Here is an 18,625-nt window from a genome sequence, read left to right as displayed (position 1 = left end):
CCCTTGGGTCCTATCTTTTAATAATTCTTTGCTTTGGGGATTTTTCCCCTACAAAATCTGGCACCTCAACTGACAACTTGATTGTTTTCCCTTTCAGTGTCTGCCACTCAGCCTCCCAATTAAAATCTCCTGTTTCTTCTCCAAGACCAACTACCAAAGAATTGCTTTCACCCTTAGGAGAGGGATGCTCTTAACCCCTCCCCTTCCTTTGCTTTCTTACAACTCAACAATTTTGTCATTTAACAACTCAACAAAATCAATAAACTGTTTACAAAATTAGAGCTGCTTATCTTAAACTTAGGCATTTTCAACATACATGGTTTAAATAGAAGTAATTTTTAAAAAAAATCAAAGATTTCTTTCCTAGAAATAATGGAATTTTAATGTTAGAAAGTATAAAGCTTAGCACAGTAGCCGGCACATAATAGGCACATAACATTGTCTTCCCTTCCTCTAATACTTCCATTATTTCACAACTGAAAAACTGAGATTCAAAGAAATTGAAAAGATTTTCCCAAAGTTACTCAGCTAGTAAGTGGTATGCCCAAGACCTAAATCCAGTTCTTAGACTTTAAACTCCTTGAGGGCAGGAACCATTTCTTGTTCTTGCTTTTTTATACTGAAGGATATGAAAGTGGGAGTAATTTAGAGGGAATTTTATAGTCCCTTGCATGGGCTATCTCCAGACATGTATTCAGCCTATGTATATGCATCCTGGCTACTGCATGTGATGATCAATAAACTTTTCACTAACTTGAGATGATTTCTGACTCCTGATTTTTCTGCCCAGTGTTTTGCACATAGTAAGCTTGAATAATGATCTGACATATCCAGTGAACAAGCATTTATTAAATATAAATCCTGTGTTAGGACTTGTGCTAAGTATCTGAGATATACAGACAAAAATGGAACATGTCCTGTCCTCAAAAAGCCTACATTTTGTCGAAGATTTGTGTACACGTAAGTATATAGAAAATGAATTCATGGTATTTGGGGGGGGAGGCAGACACATACCTGGAGGGGGAGAAGGTGGATCAGGAAAGGCTTGTTGCAGGAGGTGACCCTTAAACTGAGTTTTGAAGTGAACTGGGGATAAGAAGAGGCAAGTTGGAAGTGCGTTACAAGCATTGAGGACAAGCAGCACCACAGAGATTAAGAAATAGAAGATAAATTACCAGGTGTGAGGGAGACACATCAAGAAGCACAGCTTGGATGGATTGGACAGTTTGTAAAGATTAGTAACATATAAGACTGGAAAGTTAAATTAGATTGTGAAGGGCTTGAAATGCCCAAAAGAGTATTTTGTGCATGATCCTAGAGGTGATAGGGAGCCACTGGAGTTGAAATAAATTTTAAAAATAGCAAAGAGTTCATGATTCTGTAGCACCTAAGAGTTCACAAAGTGCTCTTTTCACAGCCCCCTTGAGGGAGGTGGAGCCCACGAATATACATAGTTTTCTCCTATAAGACACTCCTTTCTCAAATCCATAAATGCTTACCTGTTTTCAAGTCAGAGTGTGTTTACATCTAGATTTTGAAGGTGTTAGATTTTTTTTTAACCCTATGGAAATAGTCATTCCTGAGTTGCACCCATGGGTATGAGTACTGACTGGGCCACCATGGAGTGTACATTTCAGCTACAGATCTGAATGAGCTCCAGTTGCAACAGTTTTCTGAATTGTCTATATAGAAGACATTGTTCTATGCAAAACTTACCTTCAAATAAATCTAGAAAGCAATTTTTCAATTCATTTGTAAAGTAAAATTTTAGCCATTTAGTTTGAGTGTAGAGACCATATGAGTTACTTCCATTTTGAAATTGCCATTTTCCTATGACTTGAAGTCCAATACCCTCTCTCTCCTCTTTTTCTGTAAATTGTATATTCCTTTACCCAAGAAGATATTGTCTGGATATTAAAACTAGTTTAATCTAAGTTGCGCTTAGATTTGTGCCTTTCCTTTGTCTATACAAAAAGATGTTTAAATCCAGACCTTCTAGAAAAATCTGGACCTACCAGATATCCTTACCTCTCTAGCATGTAAACCTTTGGTTCTTGTAAGATGATGTCTTTAAGACACTTTGATGCATTGAATGGGTGGAGATTGTCATAAAGAAAATAGTTTTCTTTAGTTGGCCAAGTCATTTTAAAAATTTTCCTGTGAAAATGAATCTTTTATTCCACAATAGGCCTAAGCTGATCTATAATCAAAACTAGAAACTCTCACATAGTAAAAGAATATAATGAAAACTATTCAGAATTAGCCTATGTGATTGATACAAATCATTGGAAAGGCATTTGTGGTGCCAAAACCTTCCTTTTGATGTATCCAAAAGATTGCATGGAACCCTACTTTTATGTGATATTTTGTTGTTCATGTTCATGTTTGACTCTTCATGACCCTATTTGGGGTTTTCTTGGCAAAGTTAGTGGAGTGGTTTGACATTTCCTTCTTCAACTCATTTTACAGTTGAGGGAACTGAGGCACACAGTATAAGTGACTTGTCCAGGGTCACAGAGTTAGTAAATGTCTGAGGTCAGATTTGAACTCAGGTCTTCCTGATTCCAGGCCCAGCAAGCTATCCACTGCACTACCTAGCTGCCCTTGCTTAATAAATGTTTATTGGTTGATTAACTCTCAATTCAACCAGTCTTAGATTCAAGACACAATGCAAAAAAAAAAATTTATTCTGTCTCTTCATCTTTCCCTCCAGTATCTCTTCATTTTTGCTAAACCCTTGGTGTGTACTCAATGTCTACATTGCCTCCTGATTCTAAAGAGATTTTGCTCCCACATAGTTGCCCAAGGCCTTTAATTTTTCCCTCTATACTATCCCTTTACAATATGACTTCAAAAATACAAGAGTTTTGCTTATGTAAAACCAAAAAATGTACTTGATTCTTTTGCCTGACCAAGATACAATCATTCTCTCCTTCCTCTCTTTTGCTGCCAAACTCTTTGCTTTACTCCATGCTTATCTATTCTACTTACCCACCTCACAAGGTTATTGCACTTAAAGAGCTTTGCAAACTGGAGAAAATCACACAACTGTGAGTTATTATTAATATATCTACTGTGTCTGTTTTCTCACCACCTAGTCCTTAACCTCCTGCAATCAGTCTTCTTCCCTACCATTCCACTGATAGAAGACTTTTAAAGCTGATTTGTGATCACCAAATTCAAAGGCTTTTTTCTCAGTATCCTTTTTCCATGACCTGCCTATAGCATTCGACTCTATTGGCCTCCCTGAGATTCTATCTTCTTTTGACTTCCATGCAAGTATGTGATTTTTATTCTCCTCCTACAGTTCTTAGTACTTCTCCAATAGCTTTTCTTCCTCTTTCTGCCCCCTTGATATGTGTCCTCAGTTCTAAGATCTTCTGTCTCTAATCTCCTTCCTTCAGATAATTCATCCTTATGTTTCAACAATCCCTTCTCCACTGATGACTCCCAAATCTATATCTGTAGCTTAGAGCCCTGCCATCAGCTGCAGAGGCAATCCATACCCAGGAATTCTAAGGAATATGACAGGAAAAAAAAAAGACAGAATCAAATTGTAACAAGGTTAGGAGTATAGTAGAGCTAAAATTAGAAAAAGACTCAGGGCCTATAAAGGAAAAATGGAAAAGGCTTTTTTTTCTAGCAGCTCAAGGTGTGTCATGAATAGCCAAAGCAAACCTAATTATAGGCTAATTGCCAGTCTGTCTCCTTCAGACCTAGAGACACATACATACAACAGTGCTGTCCAAGGTACTAGAAGAAAGCAACTCTAATGCAGCTTCAAAGAAACTTCTCAGCAAATCAGACCTGTGGAAGGTGATTCCCTAAGTTGCTGTAATTACATTTGACAAAGGAAATATTTTGTAGGTATTGTATAAAATTAGTAAGGGTATGTTTTGGAGTTCATTTTATTTCATTTGTAATGTTGCTCTGAATATGTATATTACAAAAATTAGGCAACATTGCTTAGCTGTTTGTATCCAGTTTCACAGAGCAATGCCCTGTGTTGGGGATTACAGAGATAAATAAGACCCTGCCCTCAAGGAACTCAGCATCTGATTTGATTTTCCCACCACATTTTCCCACATTCCTTCATAGTATGGAAGAACTGACTCCAAAATTGTGAGGGCTGCTTTGTTATCCACACAGCCTTTTACCCTAAGCAGTGGCAAAGTGCTGTCTAGTGTCTCAGTAAATTGTTCTTAGCTGGAGTGGAAGACTCCACAGGCAACAAGAAGGGGCCAGCCTACATAATTAATTACTTTGAGGCTAGTCTGTTTGCTTGGAATTCACAAATCCTTCCTGTACTGTATGCTGAGGCAAAGAGAAATACCATGCAGAAATGAAGATAAACTCACCAAAAATCAGGATATACTATCTGGAGAAATTCAGTCCAAGAAATTGGACTTCTGGGAAGTCCAACTCAGCACTCTTTGTATGTGAAATGCATTTCACGTGGTGCTTTCTGTTCTTGGATTTATTGGGGCATCATTAGTCAATCTATTTCAGTCTCCTTACAAATCTGCCCTGAATTTGTGCAAGTCAGTCTCCTCCTTGCATTTTTCTTCCAGAGATTGAGGACTCTCCTGAATCAAGGTTTAACCTAGATTAAGTTACTGAAGTTAGAACTTTAGTAAAATTTTCAGTTCACTCCCAATATATATAACATTAATCGTTACCTTGAGTCTTTTTGCTGTGATTTCAATGACCAATTCCCACAGTTCTTTACAAAGAGTGGTGATTAAGTCCAATTTTTTAAAAAAAAATTATTGAATGAATGAATAAATGAATGAATGAGGCAAAATTCCTTTAATAAAGACTGGAAAAAATAAGCAACAACTAAGAAGACTGTTAGAAGCTTAGGATCCCTCAGAGCAAGAAAGATTTATTACTCTAGCACAATTCTTGTTTATTATGCTTCCCTTTATTGATCCCTTAAATTTAATACCTGCTGTTTTTATTTTGTTTTCTGAACCCTCTGTAATAATTGGCTATGATGTCATTCATTATAGATAACCACAATGTTTTTGTAATTATTTTTAATTGCGATACTTGAATGTCAAGTCATAAGATCATTAATTTTACAAATTAAGTTCAGCTTTTCATCTCATACACTTTTCATAGATACAATTACTACTCAGGCAACTCCTAGTATAGGGGGTACTGTATTGAAAATGTCTTGGGGTTTTTTTTGTACTTGTTGCAACTAATAAAAGGTTATGTGACCCTGTTTGCTATTTTTTATGTGAGGATCCAAAATTTGAATTTTTGACACTGGTTACTCTAGCAGATTCATGTAATACACAAAATGAAAAATTGAACATAATCAATTAACCATGTAATTTTAACTATGATACATTAAAATCATTCTCAATTGAATATAGTGAGCATCTTCCTGTCAGAATTTTTCTTTATGTCAACTAGGGCAGTGGTGGCAAGCATTTTTTTCTGTCAAAGGCCTCCTGCATTTTTTTTAAAAAATAGCCACTTAGTTCAGTTCACTTTTATTTAAAAAAAAGAAACACTAATTATTCTACTTCTCTATTTTTAAAATTAAAATCAAATAACAAAACAATGTTTGACAAAATCAACAACTAAGAAATACACTTCAATTCTCTGATAAAGAATTTTTTTAAGTATGGGGAGAAAAGAAGGATGGAAGAAAAGGAAGAAAGATGACAGAGATAATAAAGACACAATTCAATTCAGTAAGCATATATTACATGCCTTCTCTGTGTATTTAGGATGATAGAGTTAGAACTGGAAGGAACCTCATATTCCAACCCCCTCATTTTATAGTTGAGGAAACAGAGGTCCAAAGAGTAGCTTACCCCAGGTTTTGCAAGTAGTGTCTCCCCAACTGGTAGAGCCAGGATTTGTTCCCTCAGGACAAAGAAGTTCCTCATATATGACAATTGTTTTGGTTTTGTCTTGATATCCTCAGCATCTGGCATATAGTAGGCATTTAATAAATGCATGTTGAAAATAACCAGTCATGACTCTGGAGCATTTGACAATGCAGCATGCCTTCTGCCTTTCAAGAGAGATAAAAATCTGTATCAAACATTGAGGATTAAAAGATAAAACCTGAAACAATCCTTGCTGGCAATAAGCTTACAGTCTACTGGGGTACACTTATAAGTACATTGATAAATAAACGTAAAGTTTATACAAAGTAAATAAAAATCACTGAGAGGGAGAATCCTAGCAAGTGGGTTATGAACAGAAGGAAAGACTAAGAGAAACACTCAGAAAAGGACAAAGAGATAGTTAGATACATACCCAGTGATGTAGAAAGATAAAGACCCAGCCAGAGATGTACATGCAGAAAAACACTGAGAGCAATCTATACATGCATATGGACAAAGAGAACAGAAATACACAAGGACAGAGAGGCACATAAATATGAAAAGGCCTTCAGATGGAGCAAGGTAGCAGGAAAAAGGAACAGTGAGACTTAGTATGTTTGGTGGTAACTGTGCTCATAGCACACCCTTGCCTAGGATCATCAGAGGCAGTTATCACCTATTGCCCCCCCCATTTGAAATGCCAATAATCTAAACAAAAATTTCATAGAGCCCCTTTTTAACTACAAGCAAAACAAAACAAAATAAAAACTTGTTTCTCTGCTTTTATTTTCAAATTTCAAAAGTTTCTTTTGAAAATCAATCTGTGTTTGCTTCGCCATCAAGTTCTGAGGGAATGAGTAGGGGTTTAGAAAATTCCTTTTGAGATTGAGAGGCATTGAGCAATTTACTAGCTTTACCCTTTGACCTTAAAAAGCTACCATATTGCCTTATCCTTGTTCTCTGGACTATCAGAGCTACCCTTTCTATTCTACCTGCAAGTCACAGTTTGAAATCAACATTTATTTCTGTTCTGAGCTTTTCTTTCCTTCTTAGCCCTTTTTCCTGTCCCATTCCCACTCCAATCAAATCCAATTTTTTTGGTCTGGCTGGGACCTATTGTTGATGAGAGACCAGAAACAACAAAAGCCCAGTTGGGGGATAATACCTTTAGAAGTAGATGGTTAATTTTTTTCCAAATGGTGTTAGCCTTGTGAAGACACAACAGCATGGGGAAAATTTTTCAACGACTATTTTGTTTTACAGTCCTAATGTCCAATATTGTGTTTTTGCAACTATAAGTTTATCACTCCAGAGTTTCCCTAAGGCTATCTAACAGCTTAGCTTGGGCAAAGGCTCCCTGATGTGTCCAACACAGGCATATAATTCTCCCACACACTTCAGACCCCTCTGACAAAAGAAAATAGCTTCTTCAGATCATGTAGAGAGTTTTTTTTAAGACTAATTTGAAGATATTGACAGCTTTGGATAGCTATCAGACAGAAACATCACACCCATTCAAGGTAATTAAACATCTTTAAATGAAATCTCCCTTATATCAGACAATGAAACTAAATTGTGGGAGGCCACCAAGGGAGGGAGGGTGAGAAACTGTAACTGATCTGGACTGCTTTTTATAAGTAGAGACTTCAGAAAAATATAGAAATGCCGTTATGAAGAGTAACCAAATTTTATGCATTACTCAGTGACTAAAGGGCAAACAAGGCCAAGTATATCCATTACAAGGAAAACAAACTGCTCAAGCTCTGAAAGACAAAGACCCAGCTAAATTTATCATTCTGAGGGTGGATTTGAAGGCATGTCCTCCTAAGTCCAGGTCCAGTGCTCTATTCACTGCATCACCTAGCTACCCCATTAGTTGTCCTTTTCTAATAGGTACACAGTGACAAGATTTATTATATATATTTATTATAAAAGTTTTAGTTTTATAAAAGTTTTAGTTGTTTATTTTTTTAAAGAAATTAGCTCTACCAGAAGTCTGGAGCACATGACACTCTTGAAATACTTGAAATAACAGCAAATCACCCAACCTGGTCAATTTTAACTTGCCCAGGCTCACACAGACCTTTACAGTAATCCCTTTCCAAACCAAATTCACTCTCATACTTGAAGACAAATTCCTCTAGATTCCTCTAGCCTGAAGAAACTATTTCTGGGAAGCTCATATAGTAGAGGATCCTGTACAATTCTTTTTTCACTCTGTCCTTTTTATTTGGAGCCTTATCACAATGCCCAGGACCTAATTTTAACTGGAGCTGAGTTAAGATTAATTCCAGAAAATAGATGCTATATGTTGTCTTTTACACATACACATTACTTCTAGAATCTCTCTCCCATCTCTTACTGTCCCTTTTCCTTCTCCCTCCTTTCCTTCCTTTTCCATCCATTCCCTCCCTCTCTTCTTCCCTTCTTTACCTTCTCTATCTTTCTCTCTCCCTCTAGTCCTATTTCTCTCCCCACCACTCTTTCTCCATCTAGCTATTTACATATCTTTTCTCCCACAGTTCAGGCATCATGTCTTTGAGCTTAGCTATGGGGCCAGGTAAAAATATATGATGGCTTTCTTAGAAATGCTAATAATTTCATAGGATCATAGATTTATAGCTGGAAGGCACCTGAAATGTCATCTCATCCAATCCTATCATGCTACTGAGGCCTAGAGAGGTTAAGTGATTTGCCCAGGGTCATTGTAAGTGGCAGATCCAGGATGATAGCTTCAGTTATGTTAAAGATTATATCGAAATTGACATGACTTGTTCTATGAAATTTTCACTGACATGTTACCTCTTCCATGCTCAGAAAATCACTCTGCAACATCATAGAAAGGAATCATGGTATGGTAGCTAAAGGTCTGGCATAACAATCAGAAATACCTGAGTTTAAGCCCTGTCTCTGGTATACACTATGTGACCCTGAGTAAATCATTTTACTTTTCAAAGCCCTAGGTATCTCCCTTAGACTGTATAGAGACAAATTGTTTATCTCCATTGCTATTGACTTTAACACCATGAATTCCTCATACCAATGAAATTATGGATCAAGCTCAAAGATTTAGAGCTAGTAAAAACAAAGGATCATCTTTTCCTATCCCCTCTTTTTATAGATGAGGAAACTGAGGCCCAGAGAAAAATAAGTAATATGCCCGAGGTCAAATGGGTAGTAAGCAATAGAGTTGAGATTTGACCTAGGTTCTCTTTCTTCAAAACCAGAACTCTTTTCACTCTTTTATGCTTGCATCATCATCATTATATCACCCAACTTTATAGATCTATTATACTCATTCTTTGTTCTACAAATTTTTGACTCCAAGTTAGAAAGCCTAACCTTAACTAATAAGAAATGTAATGCAGTTAGCTTTCTTCTACTTAAAATTGTAAATTTGGATGAAGGACAAGATACTTTAATGTAGAATCAGAAGAAGGAGGTTTCTGAGGCAAGTATCCAGATATCCAGTCTGGTTTCTAGTACGTTTTTGCCTCCTGACTAATTGACTTGTTAACTATGCTAATATATTCATGTCTCTCTGCCTTTTTATTTTTCTTTTAGTAGATTGTGCAATGGGATTGAATGCCTAAGATTAAAGAGCAAAGACACACAGGGATTTTTTTTCATCCACCTTCCTACAGGAAACCAGACTTGACATCCAAAACAGCTTATAAAATGTCTGGATATCTCCAAATATTTTATTTCAGCTGCAAATCCGGCTGCCTCTCAAAAGTGGGCCTTTTTTTTTAATTAGGTGCCACAGCCTAAGGGGGAAAAGCTTCAGCTTAGTAGATTTTGACAGGACCAACTTGAAAGTAAGAATGCTAGGATTCTCTTAACATTCTCAATTTATCTTCTACCACAGTTGTTCAAGGCATGATTAGCTCTGTGAGGACAGGGACAATAAATGAAGCTCATTAAATCAGGTCTCTCTCCTGTTGTCTCTCAGGTGCTGCAGGAGGCCAGAGGGGATTTCTAGGTTGTATTCGCTCCCTCAGGATGAATGGGGTAACTCTTGATTTGGAAGAAAGAGCAAAAGTCACTCTAGGAGTGAAACCTGGGTGCTCAGGCCATTGCACCAGCTATGGAATGTACTGTGAAAATGGAGGCAAATGTGTGGAGAAGTACAATGGTTATTCCTGTGATTGCTCCAAGACTGCCTATGATGGACCATTTTGCATAAAAGGTAAGATGGGACTAGTTGCTGTTGCTGTTTTTCCATGTTCGCTATTGTTCCTCTTCATAGGCCCAAATCACCCGTTTGGTGAAATAGGGTTAGCCAGTCACAGAGAGGACTTTACCTGGAAAAGAATGATGCTCAAGATCCCACTACTATAATAGACATGAAGTTAACTTCTTCGTCATCTTTATTACTTAGTAATCCTCATAAAGGAAATAATTATATTCAATTTCTCTCACATTCTACTAGACAATTGACTTGAATATCACAAACTAAATAGCTGGTTCTCACCCTGATGGTGAATGGTACAATGATTGACATCCAAAAGATGGCTTTAAGCCTGACTCTGGCATGTCACTGAGGTGGGGGAGGGGGGTCAGGACAACAAAGATGCAGCATGGTGATGAAGTGAATAGAATTCTGGCTTTGGAGTCAGGAAAAGCTAGGTTGGAATCCCACCTCAGATACTTCAAAGATGTCCTGGGCAGTTACAATCTCTCAAAATGGCAATGATAACAACACCTGCTTAACAATGTTGTTGTGAGGATTCAATGAGATAATCTGGGTACAGCACCTTCAAACATTCTTAAATATCTGTTGTAGTTATTATTGTGGTTGTTGCTAGTCTTACAGTAGCTCTTTGACCTGAGTTAGTAGTAAAACACGTGTTCATGTGTGTCTTTAATGTTTCTGGGCTATGAGGAGTATGGGGTTAGTCTAACTCCTTAAGAGTACCTCATTAGGTCTGCTCTTGAGAATGCTGAGGTCTTGTAAGTGAAAACATACATTCTTAGCTAAATGACTGGACTTCTAAGAGACCCTGACCAGGTAGAAAATCCAGGTTCTCTGGAAATAGTCAGGCAGACTGATTCTGAATGGTCCCCTAGTTTCCTAATAAAGATTTCCTTTGACTATATATTATATTCTCTCACTTTTCCATTCCATCCTTCATACCATTTGTAGGATAATCTTTTTTTTCTTGCATCAATCTGGTAATATTACTCAGTTTGTCAAAAATCTTCAGTGGTTCCCAAATGCCTATGGAGTAAAATTCAGACTCCTTTTTCTGACATTCAAGGCTTTATAAAATATGGCACTACCCTCTCTTTCCAGTCTTATCTCATACATCTTCTATCTGTACTCCAGGCCCACAAACACACACTGTGTGCACATCTGCTCATCTTTACATACATTCTTTACTCTACATAGATTCCCTTCATTCCCCTCCTTCTCCTCACTCCAGACTTATTGAATTTGTTCCTTAATGACTAACACACATCACCTCCTATCTCTTCTCCCCTAGGCAGCCATGATCTTCCCCTTCAGACCACAGGAGACTGTTTTGCACCTCCTCTAAATGCACTTGTCCTATAATGTTAGGTATTGTATCTCTCTGCACTGGTGTTATCCCCCATTTAGGGCAGGAACCATGGATTACCTAATTTTTGCATTTAGTGCAATTCTCAATTCACAACAGGCACTTGAAAAATGGTTGTTGTTGTTACAGTTGACTTTAGAGACCCCAAAGTATAATCCTTTCATAAACCCTGTATTAGTATATGAGCTGGAAAATTCATGTAACTTATTGATTGCTAAATTTTCCTGTACCTAAAATTAGAATTAAAAAGAGAAGGCAAAGAGGGAGAGTTTCCACTTTCCTGATTTATGAGTTAAATCCCGGTTTACTTTGTAAAGGAATGTAAAGCTTTTGGGTAAAGTCCTCAGTGAATAATTGTTGCATCTCTTAATAAGAAGCTTTACATAAACACCCCATTCATAGAGACTGTGCCATGATGAATACATGAAGAGTTGTTTATAGTAGCATTAGTCTTATGCAATGCCACCCAGAGAGGAATGCATTGTTGGAAAATATCCTCTATACATCCAGGCTACATTTGGCATTGCTTTTAATATGGTAATACAAATGATGTTAGATGGGGATGAAAGAAAAGTACAAAACAGTAACAGAAGTGGGAAAGGAATCCATTGAAGAAGATGATCTCACATTAAGGGTATTATTATAGAGTATCATTCTCTTCCAAACAACAGGAATTCTGTGCTTTCCTTGTGGCACACAATTGGGATGGGCTTGTGGGTTACATTAATTTTGTACTTGTAGAAATGACAGTCTTACAATTACCATTCATTGTGCTTGATGCTAATTTCACTGTAGTCATTCTATTGCCAAAGTAATGTCTGAAAGCAATCACGTAAACACTAATGCTTTAAAGACTCCACTACATAAGTACCAATTTAAAGAAAATCACAGTCCTGTTTATTTCTAGAGATTTAGGTTAAATACAGAGGTTCCTACAAAATGCCTGAGGGTTAATAAATATTGCACCTAAATGCCAAGGCAGGGACATCTAGCCTTAAGCTTGCATCAGTGTTAAATATAAAAGTAAATCAGGTTTGCTTCAATTCCTTTCCCCATTGGTTCAAAGAGCTTATCCAATATACATCTAAATACCCTTTTTAAGTCATTTTTGAGCAAGATGAGTTTGAGTCTGATCCTATTAGGAAAAAAAATGCAAAACTTAGCAGAAATGTATTTGTGGATACTCTAAGGTCTCAGGTAAAGATAACTGCTGACTCAGGAAAACAGCAGTAAGCCCCCAGACAAAAGGGTAGGTAGCAATTGAAAGTAACAACACTTGAACCAAGGCAAAGAGCCTTGGAGTCTTTCATCAAGGCAAGGAGCACCATCATGGTGGTCATTTGGGGCTCTCCAAAGAGTTTCAGCTACCATCTTGGTGTTTTCTCTAGTCATCTCCCAGGCCACTCATCTCTACTCATTCTCATTCTTCACCAATACCAGTGCTGGCTCAGGCTGCAAGAACAGTCACTCTAGTTATTGACAATAGGACAAATTCTATATGGCAAGAAGATATATTGAAGGCACTGGGAATATTTAGGCAAGAGGAGAAAAGACTTAGAGAAGACATGATAGTTGTCTTCCAGTAACTAAAAGGCTGTTATATACAAGAGAGGTTAGATTTGCTTAGCACCAGAATTAAGAACTGGGACCAATGATTTAAAGTTGAAGAGGGAAAATTTGGGCTTAATATAGGGAATATAGGGGGAAATAATCATTAAAGCTATCCAAAAGAGAAACTGTCCATTTGGTGGCACCATAAGTTGCCCATCAGTGGAAAAGTTGGATAACCATTTGTCATGGACCTTAGAAAGCATATTCTGCTCAGGTATGGGTGGGTGTAGTGCAGTGGTGTCACATTCAAATAGAAATAGATCCCTACAAGCCATATGTTGAATTAGAAAACCACAAATTAACATTATCTCTGTTATAGTTTTATTTACTTTGTTAAGCATTTCCCAATTACATTTTAATCTAGTTCAAGTGGCACTTGGGAGTTTTGTGTGCACTTACAGCTGTAAATTTGACCTTTCTTCTTCCAAGATCGTATGAATCTATGAAATTCATTCTAGGTCTTTTTGACGATCTTTTTACAGTAAGTTGTCCTTAAAAATGGTCTCACTGCTTATTATTTCTGTGGATAGCAGACCAGTCTAGGAAAAAAGACTCCTTCAATGATCCGTTGAAACTAAGCCTGGTCTGAGTGTTCCAACCTGCTCTAAGAGGCTTGTTCTTTCTTCCTATTGCTAAAGGAATCTCTCTGTTCTCTAGTATTTGATTCCTTTGTTCTTTTCTCATCAGGAAGGTTTCCATGATGACTAACAAGGATTTATTATGCAGCAAGGACCATGCTACCAAGAGGGTAATACGAAAGAAAGACCATTAGATGAGCCCTGAGCCTGGCACATCACAGGCACTTAATAAATACTTGTTGACCTAATTTGCCTAAAAAATCAAGAGACTTGAGTTCAAATCTCAGTCCCATTGTTGAGGTTTAGGGATTTAAGGGTGCTGGGATCCAAATCATGACACACAGGTTCAGCCCAAATGAATTTGACCCAAGCCTTCTTTCAGCCAAAGACAAGGTTTATTAGAACATCAGGCAGGGGTGGGTGAGATTTAAAGAATCTGCCATATTGGCCAGACTCTTAAGGAATCTAAGCATTTGTATTGCTAATGCAAGCCGGCCAGATCTTAAGAATCTGAGCACCTTAATGGAGGCCAGATGGACCTTATATACAGAAAGACTGTGGGAGGTATCTAGGAGTGGCCAAGTAGTCTGGGGTGACTGGAGGAAGGGTCTAAGGATGATCTGGATAGGAGTGGCCAGTAAGCTGGGGTGACCTTGAGGTAACAGAATGCCAAGGACCTGGACCAAGTGGCCAAGGGAGAGTAGAGTTTAGATAGGATTAAAGATTAAGGGAAGTGGCCAGGGGCCATAGTGGGGTAACACAATGGAGGGCTAAGCTAGGTTAAGGGTAACAGAGAATCTGGAGATTGGGCATAGGCTCTAATGAAAGGCCAGTTAATAGGATTATGGCCTCAGATAAATGCCAGAGATTTGGCCATGTGGAAAAGTCCAGGGCTTTTCCTTTTTGGGGTCCAGATCCCAAAGACATGGTCTTTTCCTTTAGAGGTTCAGATGCCATCCCCATCCCCATCACTAATTCACTATATAACCTTAAGGTATTACTATCTTTTTCTGAATTGGACTAGATAATCTCAGCAATCCTTTCAGGTTCTGATGATCTTCTATCATATTCAAATCTGATATCACCTTCCTTAGCTGAGGAGTACTGCAAAAATACAGTTGATTCCTAATTATCCATCTCTATATCATAGATTAACCATGACCAAGATCAGGCCTGGACAAATACAAAAAATGGTAGAAATGTTCTGTACCTTGACACTTTACACATACCAATCCACAACCTTGATCATTTATTTTCTTCATGCTGTATCCCTCCATCTACCTTATAAAAGAGTGTGTAAATATTTCTATGCTAACTAGAAATAGCTAATTCAATTCAATTTAGGAAAAAATGCACTTTTTGTATGATGAGAACCTATTGACCCAAGTAAGATCACCAAGTATGAGAGTAGAGAGAACTGAGGAAGACTGAGAGCAGGGCCTTGGGGGATACTAACATTTGTGGAACAGGAGGTACATGATGAACCACCGAAAGAAACTGAGGAGTGGTCAGATAGGTAGAAGAAGACAGCAATGTGTCATCAATAGCAAGGAAGTAGAAACTCTCCAGGAGAAGGGAGATGAAATCATTGTCAAACTCTCCAGAAAAGATGAGGGGAATGAAGGCTGAAATAAGATTGTCTGCTTTATCAATTAAAAATTCATTGGTGACCTTTAAGAGAGAAATTTCAGCCTAGTACCAAGGCAGATTATTTAGGACTGAGTAATGAATGAATGGTGCTGAGATAAAGTCTGTAAGTATCTACTACTTTTTCTAGTGTAGAAGATATAGGAGAGATATAGCATGATAGCATAAAATGACACAGCTTAATAGAGTCAAAAGTGCATTGGACTTGAAATTGAGAGACTTGGATTCTGGCCCATGCTTTGTCCATCTTTCAAACAGAGTTTGCCCAAGCCACCTCCCCAACTTGTGCAACAGATACTTCATCTCAAGAATGGAGGAGTTGGAACACTTGACCTGTAAAAGTTCCTTCCAACTGTGAAGGTTTCTGCAATATAGTTAGAAGGAGGAACTAAAGGTCCATCTGTGTAACTCACCAGTTTTCCCCATGAGTCTCAACCTTCCTGGAGTTCACACAGGTGTTATTCTGCAGTCTGGAGACCAGAGCTGCTGCTCTAAGAACACTTCTTCAGCATGCCAGACCCACATGTGCTTACATCATTTATTTTCTTCAACAGGTAGAAACAACTGAGCTTAGCACCTCCTTTGTAAGAATAATTAATTAAAACCAGAAGTTACTATTAATATCAGACTAGGGGCAACTACGAAGCACAGAGTATCAGGCCTAAAGTCAGGAAGACTAATCTTCATGTGTACAAATCTGTCCTTGGACATTTATTAACTATGTGACCTGTTTGCCTCAGTATGCCTCATCTGTAAAGTGAGCTGAAGAAGGAAATGGCAAACCACTTCCCCATGTTTGCTAAGAAAACCTCACATGGGGTCACAAAGAGTGGGAAATGATTGAATAACAACTATATCAGATGTTTCATCTTCAGTTTTCCTCACTCCAGCCCCACATCACCTCAGAAGTGTTCTTTCCCTGCCTACCCTAGCCACATCCTGATCCTTTTGGTTTTTTTGTCTTTCAGCATCTCCATCCATGGGACCATTGTCCTGGGGTTTCTCCTTCCTAAGGTCAGACAGCATATTGTTGTCTTTTCCTCAACTTCCCCTCAAAATCTCCTCCAACTGAATTGGCCTTAAATAGCTGATTTGGGGGTCATCTTTCTTGATGCTTGCCCTAGGTTCTAGAATTTCTAGGAAATTACATATTTTTCTTGAGAAGAAAGACAAAAAAAGCAAAGAAAATGGAGGAGAAAATTATGAGACTTTGCTTGAACTCAAAGGAGAGTTGTTGGAGGGGATGAGTATTGGGGAGTGGAGACTGAGGAGGAATGTGGAGGAAGAGTGACGAGGTAGGAATGAGAACATCTTACAACCCATTATTCAAGTTTGAGACATTTTCATGATATTAACCCATTGTTTGAGGCTTTTTTGACTGCAGATGACTTCTGAGGAAAAAAAAAAGCTCTAACTAGCATGCATATTGTTCACTAAAATTTTTTACTTCAGCTTTCCCAGCAGTAAACAGAACTCTAAACTATGTGTGATTAAAAAAAAAAAAAAACCCCAACATGAATCTCCTTTATCTCAGCCAAAGTCATAGCTGTATGATTTCTGCTAAGATTGCTAATACATTGCTCCTCTCTCATGATTCTAAAAGGAACCTTCTGGTCTCATAAATTGTCCATAATGTTTTGCTTTTAAATTACACACCTTCCCTGAGCCCCTGCAGGCAGACCTGTTCACCAAATACCACATTGTCCTTGAGCAGTTCATCATGTCTACAGGGGATAACTACCAGCCTTTGACATTCAATTTCTCCACTAGACAACATTTTTTATGTGTATATCATTTCCAATAGGTGGACCAGTCATCAGAGATCGAGCTCATTGCCGACTTCCCTTTCTTAGCATGAAGATAGTATGAAGGAGAAGAATCTACTCCACACCTCAACAACAACAACAAAATCAATTTTAAGTGGGTTTTAGCTGATCAAACCCCTTTTTTTGGCTTTGTTTTTGTTTTTTAGCTTTTACACAGGAATATTTACTGAGAGGAAATAGCAAGAACAAAAATATAATCATTTCCCTTCAACAACTGGAGGGCACACTCCTCCCTCTTCTCCCATACCACTTCAGTCCCTGGAGAGAATGAGCTCACTTTGAAATCAGAGGCCTCAAGGCAGTTAACCATCACAAAGCTGACTTCCAATGGAAGTCAATGGATAGTGCTGAGAAAATGATTCTTTCTCTCTTGTATTTAATAACTTATTATTGAATCAGTACCAAAGTTTTGCCCCTTTTCTACTTCCTCAACCAGAAATCAACCAGTGTGGGAAATCTTGGGCAAAGACTTACCCCAACTAAGATCTAATCAGACAGTAAAAGAAATTCCAAGTTTGGGCTAATGGGAGGATTCCTGTTCATGGTGTTTACTCTGACAGGTGGGGGGAAGGGGCGGTGTGGATTCTCACTTTTGTCAGATAGATGATATGGTAATTGTTAAGTCTTTCTGACTGAGATTTGAGTGATCAAAGTCACTATCCCAAAACTGTCATTATAATACAGCCCACCTCCTATTATAATATTCATTCTCTCTCATTACTTGTTGACCAGCCAGAGTTGATTGCCACCCTCAGGAACACCCACTCTTCCAAAGCATATAAACTGTGAGCCCACCACCATGAGGATTTTTTGGCATTCAAGAGTGCCACTGACCTCTTTCTTAAAATGCCAGCATTATTAATAAAATGGTAAATTACCCAGGAACTATGTATCGCAAACTTTTTAAATGTCATAATGCCAGTATGTGTCTTACAGAATCTTACAACTTTGCTACAAAGTCAGTTCACTACTGATCTAGGTCCTAGTTGCCCATTAGGTTTGTGCCAGAGAACTGAGTTTGACTGATCATAAACTCAAGTCTGCACTCAGGCTCCCAGATGTCTGGCTACTCTCCTGACTCTTCAAAGTTAGCAAGATTGCAGCCTGGACTGTTCCATGTCCACTATTCCCTCACATAATGAGGTGGGGAATAAACATGTCAGAAGCAGAAGCAATGGAAGGACCATACACTAATGGCTTCATGTCAATCCTGGTGGGAAAAGTAAAGCAGTTAATTCTGTTTCCTGAGGGGGAAAAAAATCTCCAACAGTTTTCTTGGGTTTTAGTTCATTTTACAAAATATCTAGTGATTTCTAAAATATTCTAATCCCATGGGGCCATGTTCTCAATGAAAGGGGCAGTTAGGTGGCTCAGTGGATAGACAGCTGAGTTCAAATTCAGCCTCAGACACTTAATAGCTATGTGACCCTGGCCAAGTCACTTAACCTCTGTTTACATTAATCCATTGGAGAAAGAAGTAGCAAGAAATCCCCATGGACAGTATGGTCTATGAGGTCACAAAGAGTTGAACACTACTAAACAACTGAGCAACA

General features: G+C 38.1%; 1 protein-coding gene across 1 annotated transcript in view; it reads left to right on the top strand.

Annotated features, from left to right (window-relative positions):
• The window catches only part of CNTNAP2 (contactin associated protein like 2), a 2,649,987-nt gene that overhangs the window by 2,395,897 nt on the left and 235,465 nt on the right, over nucleotides 1-18,625 (top strand). Inside the window, exon 18 of the mRNA XM_027856858.1 lies at nucleotides 9,802-10,038. Within this exon, the coding sequence (XP_027712659.1) occupies nucleotides 9,802-10,038 (237 nt within the window). The remainder of the gene's footprint in view (nucleotides 1-9,801; nucleotides 10,039-18,625) is intronic.

The sequence above is a fragment of the Vombatus ursinus genome, unplaced genomic scaffold (assembly GCF_900497805.2).
Source record: "Vombatus ursinus unplaced genomic scaffold, bare-nosed wombat genome assembly UNPS02011649.1, whole genome shotgun sequence".
Lineage (NCBI taxonomy): Eukaryota > Metazoa > Chordata > Mammalia > Diprotodontia > Vombatidae > Vombatus > Vombatus ursinus.
The sequence above is the reverse complement of the archived record's forward strand: the minus strand, read 5'-3'. Positions and strand labels throughout refer to the sequence as shown.